This window comes from Equus caballus, chromosome 7 (genome assembly GCF_041296265.1).
Source record: "Equus caballus isolate H_3958 breed thoroughbred chromosome 7, TB-T2T, whole genome shotgun sequence".
NCBI lineage: Eukaryota > Metazoa > Chordata > Mammalia > Perissodactyla > Equidae > Equus > Equus caballus.
In genome coordinates, this window is record NC_091690.1 from 25,831,345 (window position 1) to 25,856,206 (window position 24,862).

Below are 24,862 nucleotides of genomic sequence, written 5' to 3' on the forward strand. Positions count from 1 at the left end.
TTCTATGGATAGCTATCTGGAACTAGATCATTTTTCCACCTCTGCTTATTGAGCACTTCTGGTTTTTAGGTTCATTCCTGGGAAAGCTGTGACTTTATTAGAACTTTGAATCTTTTCCTGTCCTTTTATCTTTACTGCTATAGGAATGGGCTTCAGTTCTCTTCTCTTGAAATTAAACAAGTAAGAACTGAGTGTTAATCAAAAAAAAAAAAATTAGCTCCAGGGAAAGGGCATTATATTACCAACAGCTGCATTTTTCCCATTCTGGGACCTGGAAATGCTTACTGGCACTAGCAGTACATATCAGGGTAGCAAAGACTTTTCCTTTCAGATCCAACTAAACTTTCTCCTCTCTGTTTTTGTTACTCTTTCCTTTGTCTTTCCTTCTTGCTGTCAGCTCGTGGACATATTCTTTCTGTTCTCTTGCTTTACTTGCCTGGGTTTATTGACTGGCATCAGTGTAAGGAGCTGGACTTCCGGGGACCTCCTTGGTATCTTGTAGGGCGATTGAAATGGCCTGAGTACTCCCCCTGTAGAGGTCAGATGACTTTCTTTGGTTAATGAAATATTAACATCTCCAGCTTGATAGGTGTCATGAAGAGGGAATGTGGCAAAATGGAAGACCAGTTCCTTTGTTCTCTTCATTTAGGGGGACTCATTTTTAATCTTGTAATCTTAAGATTTTATTTCCCCTCAACTTCGCAGGAGCCTTTGGGCCACCTGCGATATTTTTCATTACCCCCTGAAAATTTAGAAATTAGAAATGGGTATAAAGAATCTTCTGTTTATTTTCCACAAATCTTGAAGTTACAGGAGTAGAGAGAATAAAAGGAGAGAGTAGGGGGCTTAACTGCTTCCTAGTAAAAGCCCCCCGAAAGCCAGCTGTTGCTGGAGGACCGGTGTTCTGTAGAGTTGTGCATGGGAGTGGGGGCCTCCCTGTCGCTCCTCTCTTTCTTGCTCAGGGCAGTCTGAAGGCAGCCACCCTTGTCCTCTCCCTCTGTCTACTGGCTGCCGTGGTAAAAGCTGTGCCGACCAATGGGAAAGACCCTAATGCAGCGAGTCGGGGTGGGGCAGTCATTTTTCTGGAGTAGAAGTTAAAAATAGAGGTATATAATACATATTTTTACAAGTGAGAAGCTGTTGTCAAGATTTTCTTTTTTACACTTAGAGTTCATAGTTTCAGGGTAGAAAGGAAGTAACTGTGAAAAGAAAATTAAGTACAAGTTTTCTCTTAAAAAAAAAATAGGACAATGAGACTTACTAATGAAGGGGTTGAGTTTTATGCCCTGGAAAGATCTGGGAAAAAGCCAGTTTTCCCCAACATGGGTAGAAATTATAAAGCAGAATGTGGCATTTTCGTTTCACGGTAGCAATTCTAGAAGTTTATTTACATAGTAAGTTCCGAGCTGGAAGTGGACAGTCTCCAGTCTTCCTGTCAGTCTTTGCGTTTATGGGGTGTTCCCAGTCAGCCAAAGCAGCACCAAGTGCAGTGGGAATGAAGAGAACCCAGATAAAAAAACTGTGACTCAATATTCTTGTTTTATTGGTTTATGGCTTGTGGGCAGCTGGCTGAGGCCAGGATCTCCAGAGGCCCTCTTTGTATTTCCCTCTCCCTCATCAGGAAATTCCACACTCGGCAAGTCCCATACCTGGAAGCAGTGTGTTGACCAGACAGGAATAGGATGCAGTGGGTATGCCAGAATAATTCAGCTCTTCCCACTAACAGTGGTATCATAGGCGTCTGTGTTGGAACTGATAGGGAGGAAATGAACTTGGTCCCCACTACGTAGCCCAAGAACCAGCCTGGGAACCCAGGTACTATTAGGAGTGGGGAGTAGAGAGATGATAGGGGGAAAGAATGGCCTCCATCGAGGGACTCTTGTGGTGAAGGAAATAAGGAAGCCCTGTGGCTGCCATCCTTTCTCTAGGCAGCCTTGATACTGAAGGCAATGATTCTAGAGCCAGAAATCCCTGTGCTCCTGACACTCTTGGTATAATACTAGTGCCCCTGCGGGATGCCTTAGCCAAATAAACGGAGGGACATTAGAGGGTGAGAGAATAATGAAACTGCTGTATTATGTAAAGATCTTACTACTACTTAACAGCTGAACAGGAAGAAATCCAGGCAGAGGGATGGGGCATCAACCCGATACCTGTTGGATGAATCTTCAGAATTCTGCTTTCAAGGATTAGGTAGGAGAGGTCTCCTATCTATTCTAGCACCTCAGCTGCAAAGCTCCAGAGGAGTAGGAGTTTAGGGGAGGGAGTGAACATGTACCCAGGAAGACAAAGCCCAGCCCTGCTGTATTTGCTATATTCCAATTGCTTTCCCACAGGGCACCTGGGGCTTAGGGGAGTTGGGCTATTTCAGTGCCACCTATCATATGTGGAGTAAAGGGTTCAGGTGGGGCAAGTGGAATTAATAAGGTAGAAATTCATTTGTTAGTTGGAACTTCTCAGTGGGCACTTTTCATTTAAGAGAGCTAAAAAGAGCTTTTTGGCTAAGTAAGCCCTTCCCGTCTCACTTTTGGTCAGGCTGCAACCACAGAGAAGAAAACATTGGGAAGTAACACCCATCTTACGAGATGGGATTCTGTCTTGGAGATGAAGTCTAAAACTGGGACTGGCGAGTGGGCATGTTTCTGCCTTTCTTAGCTTTGATCCCAACTGTTCCCTGTCTTTGCGCTGCCTCTCCTTCTCCTCTTCCAACCACCCCCATTTGCACAAATATTCACTCTAACTTTTTGTTTGGTTCAAGAGGCAATCTGCACCAATGTTCGGCTTGTTTATGCAGGCCCTGTCTCTCAAGCAAATAGCACACTGCATCCGCTCCTACTGACTGTGGCCAGCAGGAAAACAAGATTGGCTCTTTCTCTGCCAGGCTTCTGCAGAGACACACATGGGGGTAACCTGGGTGTGATGCCACTACTTCTGGAACTAAGAAAAGAAGAATACTTTGGGTTGGAGATTCAAAAGGGATGGCAGGCAAAGGTTCAGGGCTGAAGTTTCAAACAGCAGAATTTTCCCAACTCAAGTTTGAGGTGACCAAGAGTACTCCTGCGACCAGAGCGCTTCCTTCTTCCCTCTCCTGTTTCCTACAGGTGCAATCCCTGTAACCCACCTTGCCAGCTTTTCCTTTGTTCCTGTCAGGCGAGGCATTTGGTGGGGGAGTGAGGGTCCTGAGGTGCTCTGGCCACAGGTGCCTTCTGTGTCTCCTACTCATGACCAAAGTGAACCACCCACATTTGGTCCAGGGGAATCTGTCTTCTGCCCATGGACCTCCTCACTTCAACAGGGAGATGTCATCAGCAAAGTCATCGTGCTGATGGCGCAGGCAGCGGAGGCAGCGCCACTGACACACCATGAGGCAGAGTGGCAGCATGAAGAGGGCGCAGATGGCAGCCATGACATAGGCTATGGTCATGAGGGTTGATTCATCTGTCTGTGGAATGTTGTAGCCACAGTCTTCCATGTCCGGGGTGACAAAAGGGCCTTCCACCGCTGCCGTCCTAAACTCATCGTGCACTGGAGAAAGGGCAGATGGGAGTGGGCAGTTCTCGTTATCACACAGCAGTTTTGATTATACAACAAAAGAACTTCCTGATAGTGAGGCCTGGAAATTAGGCCCTGAGGAGCCTGTAGAATCCCCTTCCTTGGAGATATTTAGGAGCAGGACAGAAAGCTGGTTCTAGGTGGAGGGCTGGCTCCTCCCAGGTCTTGGGGAGCAACAACCTTTCCTGTATACTTACCCAGTAGGAATGATACCTAAAAGTCAGTAGTTCTGTGCTGACCAAAAAGCCAGCCCCATATGTATGTAGTAAACTTACCTGTCACTGCTGATGTCCCGTTGCAAGACCCTTCCACCGTTCCAAAGTAGCATTCAACCTCTCTGTACACCAGCTGACAGGGTCACTATAGGCTCAGCCTGCTGCCCTGGGATCTGGAGCTTCCCAAGGTGCTTAGGCAGCTCTTGCTGCTCTGGGTCTCCAACCGAACTGACCAATCCAGGCAGGGTCACCGTGCCAGGCAATACAAAAAGCATGGGCACTGACAGTAGCTTGTGCACAATATGTTGACACTGGCTTGAGGCAACTGTTACTACCTCCCACCCCGAAAGGGGCCCCAGTGTCCTAACTGCTGGACAGGGAGAACATGGATAGACTGGCCCACACCCATCCCTGGTGCTCTCACCGTGGCAAGCACTGACAGCAAAGCCAATTCGTTTTCGGGCCCGATCAAAGACAACGTAGAAGCCCTCCATGATAACAGCTCCCATAACAGTGCCCGTGGATGACTGTGAGATGGCGAACTTGTAACAGTCGTCTTGGGACGTGGCCACGTCTTCTACTGGCCGCAGGTATTGCTAAGTATAAGCAATCAAAGCATGACAGTGTGTCTTCCTCAACCCGTCCTTCCCACCTCTGCCTTCTACGTATCTAGGCCCTCAGGCAGTTCCCTTTGTCATCCCTGAGCTCAGAGGGATTGGTTTTTCCAAGAGCCCTTGACCACTGGACACTCATCTGTTTTGTCTTCCAAATCCTGAGAAGCCACGCCTGCTCACTATCTCCCAATATATACTTTCTCCTCTTCCTGGGATCCTACTGACTTAGGTTGGGGACGTACCTGTGGAAGGATGGTGATGCGGAAGGACTGATTGGTGACCTCCCCCATCAGGTAGAGTGAGATGACTGGGAAAATGTTCCAAGGAGTGGTGCCTGCTTGCCAGCACACCAGCTGTTCCCCAAGCCAAAAACCGTCTGGGAACTTCTCCGTCTGTGTTGGCAATAAAGGGATAGCCATGAGGGAACAGCCTCTGTCACCGTCTCACCTCTCCCATTTTCAGATAACACTCACTGGGCCCTCGATTTGCTTTTCTGTGGACTATCCAAACTGGGGAAAGGTAAGCTGAAACCCAAGGATTAGAGGAAGAGAGCAGGAGAGTGAGGCCAAAACTCTGTACCAGGGGAATTGTGTAATGAGCAAACTGAGGCCCATAAAGGACAACAGTTTTAAGAGATCCAAGTAGAAGGATCCGGGGGTAGAAATCTTGGTTCTTGTTGAGGAATGTGGAATTTCCCAGACTTCTGACACTCATCTCTTGTACCCCTGTCCTTAGTCCCACTGACCGAGGAGGCTGCCTTGATGGATTTGACAGCAGCTTCAAACACTTTCTTGGGCAAGCGAAGGTTGGTGGTGCCACTGTCCACGATACTCTTGTCATAGTTGTACTAAGAGGGAGAAGAGAGAGTTAGAATGGTTGAAAGCTTTTTCTGATGTCAGGCTCTGGCCAGAATTGGAGGGGTGAGTCAGACCACTTTCAGTCCTGCCTGGGTTGGCATCCTGGCTTTGCCACTTCTTAGGTGGCAAGTTACTTAACCTCTGTGCCTCAGTTTCCTCATCTTTAAAATGAGGATAATAATAGTACCTACCTCAAAGAGTTATAAGATTAAATAAATTAACACATTTGAAGCACTTAGAATGGTGCCCGGCACAGAGGAAGCATTCAGTAAATGTTAACTCTCACTATCATGGGTGGGCATTCTCCAAATCTTGAAAATAAAAATACTTTGTATAGTGCTTTGAACTTTTTATAGTATTTTTATATCTATTCTAATTTAACATACATTAAGAACCTAGGTAAGGAAGACTCAAATGGTTTGGCTGCCATTATTGGATACCACTGTGTGCCAGGCGCTGGGATAAACACTTTATTCATTTTCTCTATCTTCACCACAGTCTTTGGAAAAGGCATTTTTACCTCTATTTTGCTGGTGAGAAAACTGAAACACAAAATAGTAACTTGCCTGAGGGCACATGGCTGGTAACCGGCAGAGCTAGAAACCCAGGTCTTTCTTGCTTCCCAGGTCTTTCTGACTCCAAAGCTGGACTCTTCCACCATATCACACTGCCTCGCAGACGACTTGCCCCAGGCCAGAAAGCAAGGCAGTGACCAGAGTCCTGACACGCTTTTTTCCTTACGAGACCATAAGCCACGTGGGCCCTGTGGAAGTGCTCTGCCAGTCTCTACCCCAACCTCAGGTCCTGCTGTGTGACCGTTCAGCTCCTGACTGTTCTAGGCTCAGCCCCCAACCCTTTCCTCAGTTCCTCACCTCTGCCTCATCCTCCCAACCTCATGACTCAGGGTCTGACCTCACGCTATGTTGCCTCCCCCCATCCTCTCCCCCTGGGTTTTATTACCTCCTTGCAGTCCATTTTCAGATCCTGTCCATTGATCTCCACCCGTACAATGATCACCTCATAATACCACTCCCGCCGGATGGGTGTGTACCAGAGGCTGCCCGTGTACAGTGAGTGGTCAATCCCCCCAATGATCTAGGGAGAAAAAGAGGCAGGTACCAGAGTGCCAGCACAGAAGGACAGCAAGTCACCCAGAGAGCAAGCAATAGGATCAGTAATTCCTGGGGAGCGGCGAGGCCCACTACAGGTCACCTTTCTCCTCTTCCTGCTTCTAAACAAATCATGCCCCAAAGTGATTTATAGTTTCTTAAATGTGTTAAGAATGTGTTCAGGGGAGGAGACTTTCCAGGATTTTTAATTATTTGTTTCAGAATCACACAGCCCTTGATATAAAGTTATTTAAACCTAAACTGACATAATAAATGTTGAATGAATGATTATTTGCTTCTATTATAAGTTTTATTGTTTCTGCTTGTTGGAGATAGAGAACCATTTGCAATTTGTCCTAATTAATAAATAGACTTTTAAACCCCTTACATCTCTGCCCTCTGGTCATCAGACTGAATAATCTTAATCTAAGAGGTCTTATTTTCATTTTCTTTAAAATTTTCCTAATCATCTCTCATCCTTTCCAGGTTTACTATAGGTGCTTTGAATCCTTTTTGGAATAATGCAAGGAAGAAAAGGATAGAAAAAGAAAAGTGGGATGGGGCTTCATAAAGAAGCTTCTCTTGATTCTAAATAGTGGAGCCCAAGCCTGTGGTGTAGCCATAAAGGGAGCGGGGGCAGATAGTACCCATGTCTCTGCCCAGTGCCAGCACCACCCCTCGCCTAGGACCTACTCACCATGCTCCCTCCGACCGAGGCCAGCACTTCTGACTGGTTGAGGGGGAAGCCAGCACCACAGAGCTGCAGGGAGAAGAGGTTGGGAACGTGGGTCTGCTTTACCAGGGAGTCAAAGAATGGCTCCAAGGAGTCATCGGGCTGTGGCAGAAAGAGACAAGGAGTGAATCCTCACACAGAGGGCCCTAATGGAAAGAGGCCAGCTACTTGCCTAAAGTGGAAGGCAAAAGGAAGAACCTGGGGGACGTTCCTTGGGAAGGGCCATCTTGAGGCACTGAGATCTGGTGGAACGAGGGTTAGCAAGAGACACTGGCAATGCAAACAGGAAGGATCGATGGGATCTTTGGTCCCCATATGCTTAACCTGTTTCAGATTTATGGGGGCCTCTTTTATTCTTAAAGATCTTAGAGTCAGTAATAACCACAGTCTGTTCCTGTGCCTATCACAGCATCTCTCACGATAGTTCTGCCCTCTATAGGGATGAAATTCAGACTGCCACCCGATCCCCCTGTTAAATAATCCTTTAAACTGATTTGTTCCCTTCCCTTAGTAAGTTCCCTCCCCTTCTCTCTCCCAACTCCATCCCTGTGTAGCATGCAGTGTGCAATGTGCAGACAGAGTGTCTAGGGCTAGGCCTTGTTCCTCTCACCCTGGCGATCTCAGCATAGGCCAGCCCCAAGATGCCCTCCCAGTTGGAGCCATTGATGAAGAACTTGTCTGATTCAGTGATGGCAGCGATGTTGGCACGCACAGTGACGTTGGGGCCATGGGGGATGCTCACCAGGTCGGTGCCCAGCTCCCCCTCCCACTTGCCCTGGGTGTAGGGCACATACACGCCCTTCCGGAGGTCCCGGTATGTGCTGGACCTGTGGAAAGGAGGCAGAATTCTGTGGATGCATAACTACAACAACTGGTAAAGGGATCCAGCGTCCAACCTACTCCCAAATGCCATACCTTACCTCAGGGGCATTCTACATAAGACAAGGTGCTTTCAGGCTGCTCAACAGACCATCCCTAGATTAGTCACCCAGAACAGAATGTACAGTGACCTTGCAAACAGATGAGAGGAGCCATTGCCGTGGCTCGCTCTCCTGTCTCCATAGCTCATATCCCTATAGCTTAAGCTCAGGCCCTGCAAAGAACAAGCCTCGGCTTTGTGTATTATGCTGGCTGCTGCTGAAGGGACAGCCAGTGAGCATCTCTTCCTCCCCCCGGCTCCATCAAGCTCCCAGAGAAAAGAAGCTATTGACTCTCTTGCTGCCTTGGGACCCGGTGGTACCATCTGAGTGGTAGACGACAGTGCCAGGCAGGGTGAAGGTTCTACATTCTTTCTGTAGAATTGTTCTACAGCAAGTTCTTCCAAAGGATGGATTTGCACAAGCGTCTCAGCAGAGCACGTAGGTATTACACACCACTTGTGTGAAACATGCTCATCGACATGTGACACCCCCCACCTGTGTGTAATCATGCTAACCACAGCGCGCATGCGCGCGTGCGTGTGTGCTTGCGTGTGTGTGTGTGTGTGTGTGTGTGTGTGTGTGTGATGAGGGGCAGGGATGGAACTGGGACAAGGACCTAGAATGAATTCCCTTTCATTGATCCTGACCATGCCGCACTCCCTGACTGCTTTTCTAGATAGGAAAGTTACAGAGGAAGGGGTGTAAGAAGGCAGGAGATGGGGAAGGTGGCTTTGGCATCTGCCCTAGAAGCCAAGAATGAGATTTAAACCTCTACTCATGTTTTCACACTGAGGGAAGCCTCAGACATTAGATGTCCTGTCACCACTTCCTGCTTTTATGCTAAGGGGACTCCCAATTCGTCTCTCACTGCCTCTCTTACCTTAAAAACCGTCTTCAACCTTCACTTCCTTGAGCTGTACAAAGCCTCTGGGAGTAGCCCATGGGTGAGAGTACAGCAAAGGGAGCTGTCACTGCAGCCTGCTCTGCCTAGACTTAGTTGGTGTCAGAAAACCGAGAGCCACTGAGGGAGTGTGGGATGAAGTCCCCGTGGCTCCCGACTCAGGCAGAGAGAATGAGACCCTTGAGGTGGCCCTGAGAGCTTTGAGTTGCTCTTCCTTTCCCTCCCACAGGAAGCTGCCCTGCCTCAGCACTGAAGAACTTCCTGGCTGCCCCTCAACTTGCCCTCTACTACAGGGACGTAGTACACCTCCTCAATCCCTGCCTCTCCACTCTTCTCTCCTGGTCACTGTCGCCTTCTTTTCCCTTCCCGTTCCCCAGCAGGAAGAAAGGATCTGAGGAGCTAGTCTTTCTCCCTGCAGCCCTCCCCTGACCCTTTTTGGCCCTGGATCCTTGGGAAGAGTTCTTCCCTCCAGCTCTTCCCCAGGACTCACAGCTGCCTCTGGTAGTAGCGATGCAGGAAAGGGTGGGGGGCAGCCCCCACTGCAAAGTTACTGCTGCCTGTGTCCACCAGGATGTTGAGCTGTCAGAGAAAGGGGAGAGAGAGATGTTATTGACACGAGGCTCTGGGCTCACCACCTTCATCGTCCTTCACCCCACCAGCCAGGTAGTCTCCCTCTGGAATGTCCAGGGTGAAGCTTCCGTGATGCTGGACTGGACAGGCCAGCACCTGCTAGTACCATGACCACAGATGGAACAGGGGGTCCTATGGCATCCTCTTCAGGGCCTTGGAAACATTGTGTTCACTTCTGTCTTCTCTGTAGAATCATAACATTTTCTCTGTCATCGGAGCCTCGTTATCTCCATGCGTGTGTGTGGTCTCCATTCCTGTCTCTCTGCCATCAGCTTGCCCTTCCTCGCGTCGTGTACCTGTCGGATTCTATCTTCAGAGCCTACCCTTTCCTCTCCTTTTCTGGTTCTCCTAGGAAGCATATCACCCAGCAGGCAGCCTGGCTCAACCCCTCCAGCTCCGAGCTATTCTAGGAGCTGGCGCTGGCGAGGGGAGCTGTGGGGACCAGGATCGCATGTTGGTGACCACATGTTTCTGACCCTGCCTGCCAGAATATGGCTCTCCATGAAGGGCTCCCCTTGTGTCTCAGAGGTGACACAGACCTCTGAGTCCTACTGTCAGACATAGTGGGGAGCCAGGAACCCAGTATGATGTCTCATCTTGTCAGGTCCCTGGTTTCGGCTAAATGAATACGGACGGGCATCTTCCCGGTTCCTTCTCCTAGCATCTCTTCTGATGCCCTGACCCCTCTCTCAGTCAGTCCAGAGCCAGTTTTTGAATGTCTACTCTGTCCTCACAGGCAAAAAGAGGAAAGGCCCCTCTCCTCAGAAACACGGGAATCTGTACAGTGAATCCTCTCTTGCCACTGCTTCAGCTTCTCCCCTGACCTCAGGGCCCTTCGTTTCTGTATCCTCTCTCAGTGCAGTGAAGTCAGCTGACCTCGGTTTTGGTGCAGGCTCTGACCTTGTCACCCTGGGCAGGTCACTGTGCTTCCCTGGGCTTCAGTTTCCTCCTCTCTGCCAGATCCTCTCACTGCCTCCGGCTCCTTCCTGCTCTCAGTGGTCCTCTGTGGCTCTGCTGACTGCACCTCCCCCAGCCCCCACTCAGGCTTCCTGGCCTCCTCGTGTCCCCAGAGACTCCTCTCCACTGTCACCCCAGCCCTCTGACCTGCCTCAGCCCTCCTTCCCAGCCCGTACTCCTGGCCTGGTGCCCATCTCCCTCCCTGCCCTTCTCCCCCTGCGTCTCCCGCTGCCCCTCTCCCTGGTCTCTGAGCAGCCACCGGCTCCAGATGCTGTGCTTTCAGAGAATCAATAGACCTGGAGGCACAGCAGTTCAGATTTCAATCAACCAGGTTAATGATTAAAAAGCCTTCTTCACCCACCTACTCCCCAAGATCCTCCTCCCCCTCCCGCCCCCCTGCTAGGACTCTGCTCCCTGGACCAGGTCAGCCTCATATTTACAGGGATCCCTGCTACCACTGGACCCCCAAAAAAGAGTGTCTCCCCCACAACACTGGTCCCCGTAGCTGTGTGAGGGAGAACTACCTGGAATGTATGTGCCTGGCAGGCTCTAGAAAAATAGGACCACTTTTTACACTGGAATGCAGCCTTTATCTGGGGGCTCTGTGTCCCAGCTGTTCCAGGTGCCCCCACACCACTCCTCTCCTCTGTTGCAGGGGGAGGAGCTCTCTCTGCAGGCCACTCCCTCCCCAGCCAGGAGGGCTGGTCACTCTTGTTGCCCTTCCAGCCCCAGCCTTTTTCCTCATCTGAGGAAGGTCCACCTAAAGGGGGTTGAAGCCCAGGGAGGAACGGCCCTTCCACTCCGATCTCCCTCACTTCCCCCTACTCAGCCCCATACCAGGAAGTCAGGCTGCCACTGCTCTCTCTGCCTCCTCCTCTCCACCCTCCACAACAAAGTGGGAGACTGAAATAATAAATAGTTGCCATTCCCTCCTGAGCAAATGTCTGACCGTCTGTCTGCCCTTTGCACTGTGATCCTGCTTCTGAGAGGAGTGGTTTCTGGTCCTATCCTTCTACTTTTCTAAGGCAAGCCCCTTGGGCAGCTTCCAGCAGCCTTTCTCCCCTTCCTGTGCCCACAGAGGCCTCCTACAGGGCAGGGGCCTTAGGGAACTGAGCCACCACACGCATGAAACAGGGCAGTTAAGGGCAGCCTGAAAGAGGAAAATAAGTGGTGAAAGGGTTGCGTGCAGCCGAACCTCCTGAGCAGATGCCCTCACCTCTCATTTCACCCAACAGAGGCCATCAGGTGGGACGTCCCTCATCTCCTACAATCAGTCATTGCAACCTGCCTGCGGCTGTGCTGGCCATCCTTTCTCTCAGCTGTCCTTTCTCCTGGATCAGGAGTGGACTTCAGCTAGGCTTGGGAGCCAATCCCCTCCTCACTTCTCAGGCACCCTACTCTATTAATCATCCCTTTCCCTCAGGTAGATTCAACCGTCATGCCAGTCCCCACCTCCCACCCCCTAAATCTGGATTCTTCCTATTGGCATTTACAAATGCTTGAGTCTCTTCATTAAAAAAAATCTTTCATTTCACATCCGCCTCCAGTTACCCTCTCTCTCTCTCCTGTCTTCACAACCCAAGTTCTCAGCCAGGCTGTCTTCATTTCTTCACCTCCCACTCATTCCTCAACCCATTCTAAAACTGAGTTTCGCCCTATCCCTCCCTCCACTATAAAACAGCCCTTACTACAGTTACCAATGATTTCATGTCACCAAATACCAAAGACATTTTTCAGATCAGTCCTCATCTTACTTGACTTCTCCGGAGCATTCAACACTGCTGACCTGTCCCTCTTCGAAACACTCTTCTCTGTCGCCCCATGCTGTGGTTGGCCTCCCACCTCTCTGATCATATCTTCTCTGTCTACCTTGTAGGGTCACTTCTCAAGGCTTGGGCTTTGGCCCTCCTCCTCTCCCACTATTCTGTCTCCCTGAGACGTCTCACCCGTGGCTGCGGCTGTGGCTGCAATTACTGCTTACATCCTGATGAGTCCTAAGCTCTAGCCTTTTCCTCCTCTTTGAGCTGTAGAAGCACACATTGAACTGCCTCACAGATACCTCAAATTCAGGATGTCCAAAGCTGCCCTTAGAGTCCTGCCCATCTGTCTTTTCCCAGTGTTCCCTATATTAGTGGATGGTGTCACCATCCATCTGTTCCACAAGTCAGCAATTTTAGAGACACCCTAACATTTCCTCTTTTTCACATCTCTATCCAATGCATCAACAAGTCCTGTCCAATTAACCTTCTTAAAAGTCTCTTGAATTTATGCATTTCTGGCCATCTCCTTTGCCACCCCTAGGCCAAGCTATCATCTCATTCAGGAATATCACAATAGCTTCTCGACTAGTCTTGGCACATCCAACCTAGACCTCTCTAACCTGTTTCTGCACTGTGGCTAGAGTGATCTTTTCAAAGGGCAAATTTGACCATGTTACCCTCTGATGTCAATTGTTTCCCTTTGCTATTAAAAACTTAAAGCTTTAACATTTCCTACAGGGCCCTTCATGGTCCGACCTTCCCTCCATATCCAGCCTAGCCTGTCCCATACTCCTCCAAGCCCTCTGCCCACTAGCAACACTGGCCTCATTTCAGGTCCTCAAACCAGCCATGGTCCCTCCCTGCAAAGGCTGGTGCACAGTCATTCACTGTGCCTAGACCACCCTTCTTGCCCTTGCGGTTGTGTCTGCTCATCTCCTATCATCCTTCAGTCTAAGCCCAAAAGGACTTCCTAAGAGAAAAAGGCTAGGTCATATTCTCCTATTAAAATGCTTCCATAGAGGGGCCGGCCTGGTGGCGCAGTGGTTAAGTGCTCACATTCCGCTTCGGTGGCCTGGGGTTCGCTGGTTCGGATCCCAGGTGCGGACGTGACACCGCTTGGCACACCATGCTGTGGTAGATGTCCCACATATAAAGCAGAGGAAGATAGGCATGGATGTTAGCTCAGGGCCAGTCTTCCTCAGCAAAAAAAGGAGGATTGGCAGCACTTAGCTCAGGGATAATCTTCCTCAAAAAAAAAAAAAGCTTCCATAGAACTTGCCACCCTGTAATTTCACATTGAATCGCACCTTCTCTTGTATCTAATCTAATTTTTTAAAAATCCCCATTGTGTCCCTAGTGGGTATCTCACAGTGCCTGGCATAGGTGTTTCTTGAATTAATGAATGGTTAAAGGAAAGAAAAGGAGAAAGAGCTCATCCACCCTATTTTGGGGGAGGAGGAGCTTTCACTGGCTTTCAAACAGTGGGTCTTTTTAGGTGATAGAAGTGTCTGTAGCTCAGACCTGCCTTCCTCTCACCAGGCCCCCTGGTTTGACACAAGATGAGAGTCTTCAGCAGCCTGAGTCCTGGAGCCATCTTACCTCTTCCCCATCCCTTGGGGCCAGGCGCACTCAGGAGTCCCCGTAGCTATAGCCTATAGATGCCCAGGGGGCTGCAGCCTGGGGTCAGGGCTAGGTCAGTGCCAATCACTTAACAAACAAATGTGCCCCCTGGGGCCTCTGAGGGAAGGCAGCTTCATGGGAAGTGCTAACAAGCCCCACAGGGAAAGGCACACCTGCTTGGTTCACTCTGCAGTCCACTCTTCAGTGGAGGCTTCCCTGGTTTTCACAATAGATCTTGGGTGATAAGATAGGTATGGCTCTGATGAGCTTGGGATAAGCTCTTTGTTCCCCAAAACCCACCTATCTTGGCCCCAGCTCTCACTCGAAGACAGGGATAGCTCAGGTTCTTCTGGATGAAAAGAGCCTTTGGGAGTTATCTGTGCATTAGTCTGAAGAGATGGGGATCCTTTCCAATTCTGAAAGACGTCTAGTTAATTAAGATCCACAGCCTTTCTTGGTAGCCTATCCCAGGGTCTTACCACTTTGGCAAGCCTCTGGGAGGGGCTTTAACTCTAATTCTTCCTACTAAAGAGGAAGTCTACTTCCGTCTATGTGGGCCTCAGGGTTAATGGAGGAAGGGCTCTTATCCTCTTGTCTAACAAGCCTTTTAGCTAAAGCTGAGATGTAGAAGAGGGTAACATGGTCAAATTTGCCCTTTGAAAAGATCACTCTAGCCACAGTGCAGAAACAGGTTAGAGAGGTCCAGGGTGGATGTGCCTTTCTTCCACTTTACCGAGGAGGAAACTGAGACCTAGAGTGAGTAAGAAACTTGACCCATCTTACACAATAAGCCACAAAGCTAGGACAAGAATCTGATGGTTCTAGCCAACTCCAAGTCTGATCCTTCATCTCCTTGACCTTCCTGTTTCTCTCGTTTGGGAAGGAAGCATGTGGTAGATTGTTACACTAATGAATCACACCCTCCCATATCCATGCCCTGGTGTGACCCCTCCAACATTGACTGCGGGCTTGGCCATGACTGCTTTGGCCAATGGGACATCAGCAAAGGAGGAAAGCGGAGGCTTGATAAGTGCTTGTGCACTGGAATTCACCTCTTGGAATGCTGCCCTGAAACTGTATGTGAAGAAGCTCAGTCCTGCCTCCTTGAGGAGGAAAGACTTCACGGAGAAAGAGGTCCAGCCAGCCCAGCTTTGTCCAGCCCCGCAGCTGCCCCAGCTGCTGAATGCAGCCACATGAGTGAGCCCAGGTAAGACCTGTAGAAGAACCACAAGCCAACCCACAGGATCCTGAGAAACAAAATGGCTCTTCTTTCCAGCCACCAAATTTTGGAGTAGTTTCCTACACAGCATCAAATAACTCATACAAAACTATCTGAATCAAATACTGAGATCCTTACCCTTGGGGGCATCTAACCAACCATAGGTCAACTCCACTGAACATCTCTCATCACTTTTCTCCTTCCTCACCATGCTTCTTGTGAAGTTTCTCAATAGTGTGGTGCTCTCTCACCTCTGCACCTTTGCATATGCTGTTTCCTATGCCCCAAACAGTCTCTCCCTGTTTTGTCTAACTTCTATTCGCCTTTCAAGTCACAGTTTAAACATCCTTTCTCCCAAAGGTCTTGCCCTGATGCCCCCAGACACGATTAGTCTCCTTCTCTTACAGGTCCTCAGTATCACCTGTGCTTCTTTGTATACTTCTCATCAAACTTTTAATCGTTTATCTAATGTCTCTCTGTCCCACACAATATGAGCTGCACAAGGGTAGGGAGCACATTTGTATCCTTATTGTCTAATTCTTAGCTAGCTCTCAGTAGGTGTTCCATAATGATTTTTTTAATTAACTGACAGTAATTGCCTCATTTCCTGCAGGTCTAAGTGACCCTACAGACTCTTGCTACTAGTTCTCAGCCCCAGGGACCTTGCAAGGGTGATTTTCCATCTGGTACTGTGCATGGTGATGATGACAACTGATGCCCACCATAGCCATGAAATTGTCTGACTATCCACCCAGGTTCTTAGAGCATCATAGTGACTTCAGGACTCCTTGGTCTCCGAGCCTTCTGAGCCGGCTTCATCCGCTTTCCTGAGTGGATATTCCCTGACCTGAGCTTGCCCAAGGCTGAGAGAAGGGGACAAGGAAGGACACGAGGAACCTAAAGTCAGCACCTGGGAGTGGCTGAGGGCCAGCAGAGCACACAGCTCCTTCCTGAGTCCAGCGATTGGGTCTCGTCCAGGTTCCTCCCACCTTGACCAAGTCAGCTGACCCTCTGGAAATGGACTCCTTTCCCCAGACATATCTTGTGTCTTCCTTCACTCTCCAGGCTGAAGCTGGCAATCGATACCTGGAAGCGAGCAGGCTTCCTGGTGCACCTTACTCCACTCTGGGCTGGGTTTTTTTAAGGAATCCCAAGGTGTCTGGGTCACCCCAAACCTTATCTAGTATACCCTTCTCCCTTCAGACAGGATGCTCCATTTCCCCCAGCCCCAAACCCAGCTCCATTAACATTTATCAGTGCTTCCTATTCAAATGAGATGATAAATATGAAAATATATGTCTGTTCTTAAAGAACAGATTTAAGACAATGGTTTTTAAGCTTTTTTTTAAGCAGCAGAACCCTTTTCCAATCTCATGCAGGATCCCAGTGTATCAAAGAGAAAAAAGCAGAGATGTTCTCCTTGAGGAAGAGGTTTTACTTCCTCCGTCTCCATCCCCTACCGCCGTCCCCGTGGTGGCTCTTGAGGCATCTCTTTAGCACCTTCAGCCTCCATGGAACCTACCTGGAAAGCCCCTGGTCTGTGAGGTATCCCAGCAGCTGTTAACTACCTGCTTTTCATTGTCAGACAGCAAGTCCTTCCTATTGTCTAACCTTGTCCCACCCACAGGTTGCAGTGGCTTTAATCTTCTCTGGGTCTGTCCTCAGTTGAAAACGCAGCTGATGTCTGGCATAAGCCCATTTTCCCCCAGCCACCTGGGTTATGCTCAGCACACGGGCTTGTCTGCGCAAGCCGTTGGGAGTTACCGGGGTTCACTCCTTGTGCTATTGAGTGAAAACTCCACAGGCACTAGAAGAGAATAATTGGTGGGGTTCCCCAACCCCAAGAGGCCAATCAAGGAGACCTCCAGCTTGGACACAGTGGGTTTACAGTGGGCAGCAGACAGGGCATTCACAGGGTGCTAACAGTTCAGGAGGTCTGGGGAGAGAGGACAGGCCGGGTTGGGAGAGGCAGGGAGCTCAGTCAGTTTGCTCTGTGGCTTTGTCAGAGTTGACAGAAAAGACCGAGGTGTCCTGGCTCCCCCATATGAGCCCTTAGGACTATTGATTCATCATTCTCCTCAGAGGGAGCATCTCCTCCCTCTCAGGAACCACTGGCTACAGCACCTGAGGATGTGGCGGGTGAGCATCAGCAAATGCTTTCCAGCCTTCTGAGCCCAACCTGCCAAGGGAAGCTCAGGGCAGCTCTAGAACCTGGAAAGCGGTCTGGCTCCTTCCCAGAACTCTCCACTGCCCAGGCCCCTAAGAGAGATGGCTCCCAGCAAACAGAAATCAGTTGTCAGTACAGGGGCTTCCCTGAGAGATGTTTCTCTTCCTGGATTTTCGACCAGAATTTTCTGCTTAGCCCTTTATTGGAGACACCCAAGAGGTCACAATCTTTCTCAACGCCCCTCACTCTCAGCTGAACTCTTTCTTTCCTGATCTGGGGAGGCAGAGGAGGAGAAGTGTGTGAAATGAAAGCATGAGGGTCCTAGAAAAGTCCCGTGTGCAACCTGAAGCCCAACCAGGTCCAGCCAGGTAGGAGGGGAGGGAGGAGGAAGGGAGGAAGAAGGAGGGGATGGAGGGAGGAAGGAAAGGGAGGGAGAGAGGAGGGGGATGGAGGGAGCAAGGAAGGAAGAAAAGGGAGGGAGAGAGGAGGGGGAGGGAGGGAGGAAGGAAGGAAAGGAAGGGAGGAAGAAAGGAAGGCAGGAAGGGAGGGAGGAAGGAAGGAAACAAACCTGGAATTCTACTGTATAAAAACAATAAAAGCTGGGGCTGGCCCCGTGGCCGAGTGGTTAAGTTCGCACGCTCCGCTGCAGGCGGCCCAGTGTTTCGTTGGTGCGATGGCACTGCTCATCAAGCCACGCTGGGGCAGCGTCCCACATGCCACAACTAGAAGAACCCACAACGAAGAATATACAACTATGTACTGGGGGGCTTTGGGGAGAAAAAGGAAAAAAATAAAATCTTAAAAAAAACCCCAAAAAAACCAATAAAAGCTGAGCTATTCTGGGAGGGCTGGGAGATGTGAGGGCAGGGGGGAGGGGGGAGGGGGGAGGGCTTGGTGATGGGGAGGGTGGATGGTCCAGATTTGCCTGCTTACCTTTCTCCTTCACGCTGAGGTCCCTTTATAGACTCCCACAAATTGCAATTTGAAAACCATTCTAGGGAGGGGGGAGGAAAGCCACTTGGCCTTTCTTGGTTTCTGAGACCCCAAATCCTCACAGTTTTCTTCTCTGAACATTTTCTCTTGCTCCCTTGATCCCTAGTCTACACCCAACATCTTTCCCTAATCGTTTTCCTCTTTTCTCTCCATTCTCTCAAAGAGCAAGTCCGTGTGCTAATTTCCCTTCCACAACCACCTCTCTGCAGGCGACTCCCAAGTCTACCTGTCCAGTCTTGATGTTTCTCCTGTTTCCAGATCCCCATTCTCAGCTGGTTGCTGGATCCACAGGAATGGTCCCCTGGCATCTCAAAGTCAACCAACACGTCCCAGACTGTAGAACCCTGGAAAGACTCAGGATTTGGACTTGGCATTTAAAGACCTGGATTTGAACGTCAGCTCTGCTCTTAGCTGAGTAACTCTGGGCAAACCACTTACACTCTCTGAGCCTGTTTCCTTATCCCCCAAATGGACATGCTAATACCTATGCCTTGTAATTAAAGCAGAATAATGAACACGGAATTTTGGTGAACTATATTGTGCTTTAAAATCTTGCTCCTTTTGCTGTGTTCCCTGGCACACACGCAGTCAGAGGAGTTAAAAAGGAGGGGAACCATCTTCTCTTCCCTCTCCCTCACCAGGGCAGAGAACACCCGGTGGTGGAACCGACGTGGGAATGCCAGCTCTCTGAGGACGTCTCCTTTCTGTCCTCACCGCCACACTCTCTTTCAGGCCCTTGTATCCTGAGATCGTCGTCTTGGGCTCTAGACTATCCAAGTTATTCTCCACACTGGAGTTGTTTTCCTAGAACCAAAACTATACTAGACCATTCCCCTTCTCATACACTCCAAGGACTCTCTGCGGCCTCCAGAATAAAACCCAAACTCCACCCAGCCTCACAGCATCCCTACCACAGCGTCCAGCTTCTTAGCACAGCTCATGCCTCTCTTCATGAAGTGTCCCCACATCCCTCCAACTAGCGAAGCTTTCCCATCTTTCTAGGCCATATTCAAATGGTACCTTTTCCAGCAAACCTTTCCTAACGTCATCTCAGAAGTAGCCACTTCTTTCTCTGCACTTCCAAGACTCACTGTCTTCTCTTTGTACCAAACGCATTCGGTCTTGTATGGTGTTTAGCTGTTTCTATGTCTGTGTCTCACACCAAATCATGAGCTCTCCAAGCGCTAAGACTATGACATTATTTTTCTCTTCTGCACACAGTAGGTGCTCAACCAACATTTGTTAAACTGAATTGACTATCACCAGATTTTGATGCTAACAATTAAAGCATTATCCTCTGTTTGGATAGTGATGCTCATATCATTAAAATGAGATGCTGTCCTTTCATTTAAGTGAAAGAATGAAAACACTTTCTCCAAGAGCTGCAGTTCTGCACTTACAAATGCCCATCAGCATTCTACTTAGATGTCTTACACTGTATTCCTTCATTCACTTGACGTTTTTTAGGTGCATGTTCTGAGCCTGGCGCTGTGATGGATATTAGATAAAGAGGGATGAGACATTGCAAAAAAATAAATTAAAAAATGTAAAAGACATTGTCTTCAAGAGCTTGACGTTTTATGAGGGAAACAAACACAAAAACAGTTACAATGCGTTGCGACAAGTGTAGGAAGGGAGACACGGGCGGGTGTCATGGGAGGATGGAGGGGGCTGCTCATGATAAACTCTCTCTTCTCCCCCAAGACACACAGATTGGTGGCATGGTGCAGTCGGGAGATCAAGGGTGAGGCAGGGTCTCAGCCTACGGGCGTGCCACCTGGCCAATTATTCAACTTTCAGTTCCCATTTCTTCTGCTGGAAGCTTTGAATGATAAGACTTTTTATACACATTGCAGGAATTACTGTAAAGACCAACATAACCTATGTGGAATATATTTTAGAACTTCACATAAACTCAACCATAAATACAAATATATGTGTGTACACAAGTACTACTAAACCATCCCCTGCTGCCAACCTTCCTGCTCCCACAAATGGTCTTATTATTCTCCAATTCACCCCAGATCAGAATCTCAAAATCATTTTTGTTCCTTCTTCCTCACTCTTCACATGACGTCACTAAGTCCTGTCCATCTGCCTCGTGCTGTTCCTTGCATCCTCGTCATCCCTTCCCTTTCCCTCTTATCACAGCCTCATTCCCTTCTTGTTATAGTGCCTCACACTTGGACCTTTGTGAGCCTCCTGCAGCCTGTATCTCTCAGTTCCATTCTTTCTAAAATTCAGATGTCTCTTTGTAAACAATTGCTTTCTTTATGTCATTCCCCTGCACAAATAAATTCAGTTTTCCCCTTATTTCTTCAGACTGAGGTCCAAACCTTCTAGCTTGACATTTAAGGCTTTTGGCAATTTGGCTCTATCTTCTTTACCCAAACCTGTGACATTAGCTGGACTGGGTTTCTCACGGTCTCCTGAGCAAACGTGCATAAGCCCAAACACACACACCTCACTCTCTCACTCACTGTGGCCTCCTTGGTCTCAGGGGTAGGGTGGGAAAGAGTAGACATTCATGTAAAGAGCAACTACAGTTTGGTGGGACAGGTGCCATTTCTCCACTGGGAATGGCTCCCACCTCCTACCCATCCTTCAAGACCCTGCTCACTGACGTCTCCTGTGCGAGGCCTTCCTTGATTTGAGCTCCTCCTGAACACTTACAGCACTCACTCACTGGACTACTATAGATCAGTGCTTCTCAAACTTGAGACACAGCCCTGGAGATTCTGACTCTGTAGGTCTGGGGCCAGAGAATTTATATTTCTAACAGACTGTGATGACAAGGGTCTGGGGTCCTCACTTTGAGTCCACTGCTGTGGATTACCTTGAACTAATGCACAGACTGCCACTTCTACTCTAAGCTCTTTGATGGCAGAAAGTGTATCTTCTATCTCTTTGTGGATCAGCTCCCCCAAATCCAGCAATTAATTGCCTGGCGCAGAGAAAGTGCTCCCCAAGTTCCACTTTCACTCATTCAGAGTACTCTGCGGTTCACGTTCTCATTTGGTGCTTACAATAGGGAGAAAGGGCATCCTTCTCGCAGACTGCTGGGGAGAGAATCAGAGTCATCACGGGAGCAGGGAAGGCTGGCGTTGGCTTGGGTTGAAGCCATAGGGAGACCACAGAGTTGCTCTAATCGTGGTCTCCCTGGCACTAGCTCTTCGGGCTGGTGTTGGACTTTAAGCTCACTTTCCCCTTCTCCTTGGAAGGAGGGAGAAGGAACTGACGTTGACTGGGCAGTTACTCTCTGTCAATTTTTGGGCTGGGGGATGTATCCAGCATCCCAGTATCCAGTATCCCAAACACTGTCTCAGGGGTCCAGGGAAGTACCGTAACTGGTCCCTCAGTTCTACACGTGTAGACACGGAAGCCCAGAACACCCAAGTTTTTATGCTTCATTGCATAGCACAGAGGAGGCAGAAGTGGCCAGACAAGTTAGGAAACCAACCATGACTACATATTTATTGGAGGTCAATTATGCGTTCAGGTGCATTGTTCTAGGTGCTTTCACCTACTCGGTCTCATTTAATCCTCACAATTATGTTGCAAAGGAGATCCATTTCACCCACTTTAAACACAAGGCAACAGCCTCAGAGAGGTTGTACAATTTGCCCAAGGCCACACAGCTGGGAAAAGGAAAAGCTGTGGGTTGTAGAGCTGGAATTCCTGGTCTGTCTGACCACAAAGCCCTTGTTGGTTTCACAGCCCCGTCTGTGTCCACGTCACAGGGTCTGTGCACAGTTTGCGTGGCACATCAGTAGCAGGAACAAGAGTAAGTCCCAGGTCTTGACATCTCCCTGCTCCCTGACAATACCTTGCACACTGTTGGCTCAGGCTGCAGGGACCCTGGATTCAGGCTCCACCCTCACACTGACTTGAGGCTGTTTCTGGGGAAGTTATGATGCATAGGAAAGGGGGAGGGGGGCTCGGGGGGAAGGACAGAACCTTGGATCAGCTGGGAGGTAGGCCTGGGTGCTAGGGACCCACGTTTCTCCCAGATCCAGTGTAAGTGCTGTCTGGCAAGTCCTGAGAAGAGTGGCTGTTCCCTCTACACACAGGCACACTTGAACCTTCACAGACCCTCCCAAGGACGGGCCTCTGGGACACAGATCCGGGGGAGGAGGGTGGCTCACAGAGATGTGCAGGCTCAGATTCAAGGTGACACACACCAGCACAGACAGAACCATCCTGCCACCCATGCCCAGACTCACCCACAGAGGAGGCAAATGCACCCAGAGGTCAGCCACAGCACCCCACAGAGGGCTGCTCATGCCCACACGCCCACCCACTCACAGGGGCGCAGGGGGTGCAGTCCCCACGAGGCAGCTTGGAGGGTTGTGAGGAAGGATGGGGAGAGCTGGCAGTGTTTCCTCCATCGCTGCCATGCCCCCATCCCCCCAATACCTCTCAGCTCATGGAAGAGTCTCATTCTTAGAAGGGGACTCTGGCTCCTTTGCTAGGATTTGTCCTTTCCTAGGCTCAGTTTAGTCCCCTCTGTCCTCTGCTCCGGAGGCATGGGGTGGGGGAGGGGCTGGAGTGCAGAATGCAGAGCGGGGAGGAGGGAGGAAGGAGAGGCTAGGGGAAGGCAAGAGTCTGCCCAGGGCTTCTGGGCTAGAGCGGAGGTCAAGAGGAGCTCGGGAACCTTGCTTTGCTGTCCCTGTGGCAGCCCAGACAGCAGGAGAGAAGGGCTGACCCAACTCTGCCAGGATTCCTCGGTCCTCAGGTGCTGGGAACCATGGTCAGAACCCCAGATTCCCGGAACACCAGAGGAGGGGAGAGTGGTGGGGTTGGGAGACTCAGGCTCGGCCAGGGCTGACACCTGTTCCTAGCGCCCCTGTGGCTGGGACCCTTCCCCAAGTCAGCCTCCCCCGACTCAAGTGTTTCTCTTGCCCCAGATCCTTACTGAGGGGGTATGTGTGAGATTGCCAGGAAGGGGAGGGCAGTCAGACAGGGGCGATTGGGAAGCCTGTGAGGCGAAGGGAGGGAGGAAAGAGGAGCTCCGGGGATGACTTCTGCCAAGAGTCCCAAAGGAAAGGTTTAAGAGAGGGTCCCTCCTGCCCGCGCCATCCTGCCCATGTTAGCAGAGGCCAACATGCTGCATCCCCGGCCTGTGTCCCCTCTGTTCATGCAGGAAGGAGGGTAGGGCTGGCCTGGTGACCTTACCGTCTGTGGGGGGCTGCCCACGGTCATCTCCACGTAGTAGCCCTGACCGGACTTGCCCCTCAGGTTGTCCACCATGTCCACAAAGCTGCCCCTCTGGCCGGTCTCCTCCGGGTCCTCGTCAGTCTCCCGGGGCAGCCGTAGCCCCAGGGGGGCGCCCCCCAGCCCGCTTCGCAGGGGCAGTCGGATGCCCGGCTGGGTGCAGCGGGCAGGCAGCACTCCCGAGCCCACCCACAGCAGGAGCCAGGGCAGTACTTGGGCCATGGTGGGCCCTGGCCTTCGGGCCTCTCTGGGCTCACTCTGGCCCACGTCCGTCCCTGTTGCCTGCCCCCAACTCTGGGCGCTGCTGGCAGCTTCTCAGGAGAGTGAGCTGTGAGGCATCGGGGCTCCAGAGCCTGCAGGCCCCTCGGCCAGCCCGCCGTCCAGGCTGTGGGTATCAGGCCGGAGAAATCCACAAGGAGAGAGAAGGGGAGGAGATGGATCCGAAGGCTGGCTACATCTGGCCGCCGGCATCCAGCCTCAGCAGAGGTCTGGGAGAGGAGGGCTCTGGCCCCCTGGGGGGGTGGGAGGGGCGGGCATGGCAGGTCACGGCTGGTTTCCTGGTCCTCCTGGTGGGTCGGCAGCGGAGGAAGGGGCAGGGGTCCTGGGCTCCTGCGGCTGCGTTTGCTGGTCAGGCCACCATAATCCAGCTCCCAGCTCCCAGGCAGGCTGGGGAGGCGGAAAGACTTGTGGCGGTGGCTGTCAAAGCCAAAGGGTTTTCGCTTTTCCCTGGGATCGCTGGGAAGTGTAGTCTTCCCATGGCAGGCAGCCCAGCTTCCGGGGTTGGTGAGGGGTCTGGGATGCCCTCTGCCGAGATGGAGTCCACCCTGCAGGACCCTGGCGGGAAAGCTTTCCTCTGTCCTTGCTGGGCGGGAAGGGCGGTCAGGATGGAGTGGCGGTAGACTTTTCTCATTCTGTCAGTCCTTCATTCTGCATTTATTGAGCAGCCACTGTATGCCAGGCACTCTGCCAGGCACTGGGGCTACAGAGAGAAATAAAATGCACATGCACCTTACAAAATGATGTGGCTTTAAGGAGTAGGGACTTGGGGGACTTCTGGGGGATCTGGGAAGGCTCAATGGGAGGAGGTGGTATTTAATTTGAACCTTAAAGAATGGGTGGGATTTCCACGAGCAGAGATTGGAGGAGCAAGAATAAGGGGGCTAGAAGGGTGTTCTAAGCAGCCGACTGCATCAGCATGGTCCAAAGGGGAAAAGCGTGGGGCGGTCTGTCTTCCCCGGAGCCTGCGCTCTGTGGACAGGTGAGAGCAGCCGGGACTGCTCTCATCTGAATCTGTCCCTCACCTCCACCCTAGACACTGGGAATCCGCAAGACCCTCCTGATTTCTGTGCTATAAGTCAGACTGAGGGTAAATGACTGACGTCAGCTTTGAAGTGTTATCAC

At 50.5% G+C, this 24,862-nt stretch overlaps 1 protein-coding gene across 9 annotated transcripts; it reads right to left on the bottom strand.

The window, feature by feature from the left end:
• Nucleotides 1-1,520: 1,520 nt before the first annotated feature.
• BACE1 (beta-secretase 1) lies at nucleotides 1,521-24,648 on the bottom strand. Of its 9 annotated transcripts, none has more exons than XM_023644882.2 (9): nucleotides 23,423-24,648; nucleotides 9,392-9,480; nucleotides 7,691-7,907; nucleotides 7,045-7,182; nucleotides 6,199-6,333; nucleotides 5,127-5,228; nucleotides 4,624-4,773; nucleotides 4,192-4,363; nucleotides 1,521-3,525 (listed from the first exon to the last, which is right to left on the bottom strand). In XM_023644882.2, the coding sequence occupies exons 1-9, from the start codon at nucleotides 23,681-23,683 to the stop codon at nucleotides 3,284-3,286; spliced, it is 1,506 nt and encodes a 501-aa protein (XP_023500650.2). In that variant the 5' UTR covers nucleotides 23,684-24,648; the 3' UTR covers nucleotides 1,521-3,283. The 9 variants fall into 9 exon arrangements, with proteins under 9 accessions (XP_023500650.2, XP_023500652.2, XP_023500649.2 ...); XM_023644884.2 differs by having other exon boundaries at nucleotides 7,045-7,107; nucleotides 23,423-24,197; XM_023644881.2 differs by having other exon boundaries at nucleotides 7,691-7,928; nucleotides 23,423-24,152.
• Nucleotides 24,649-24,862: the final 214 nt, after the last annotated feature.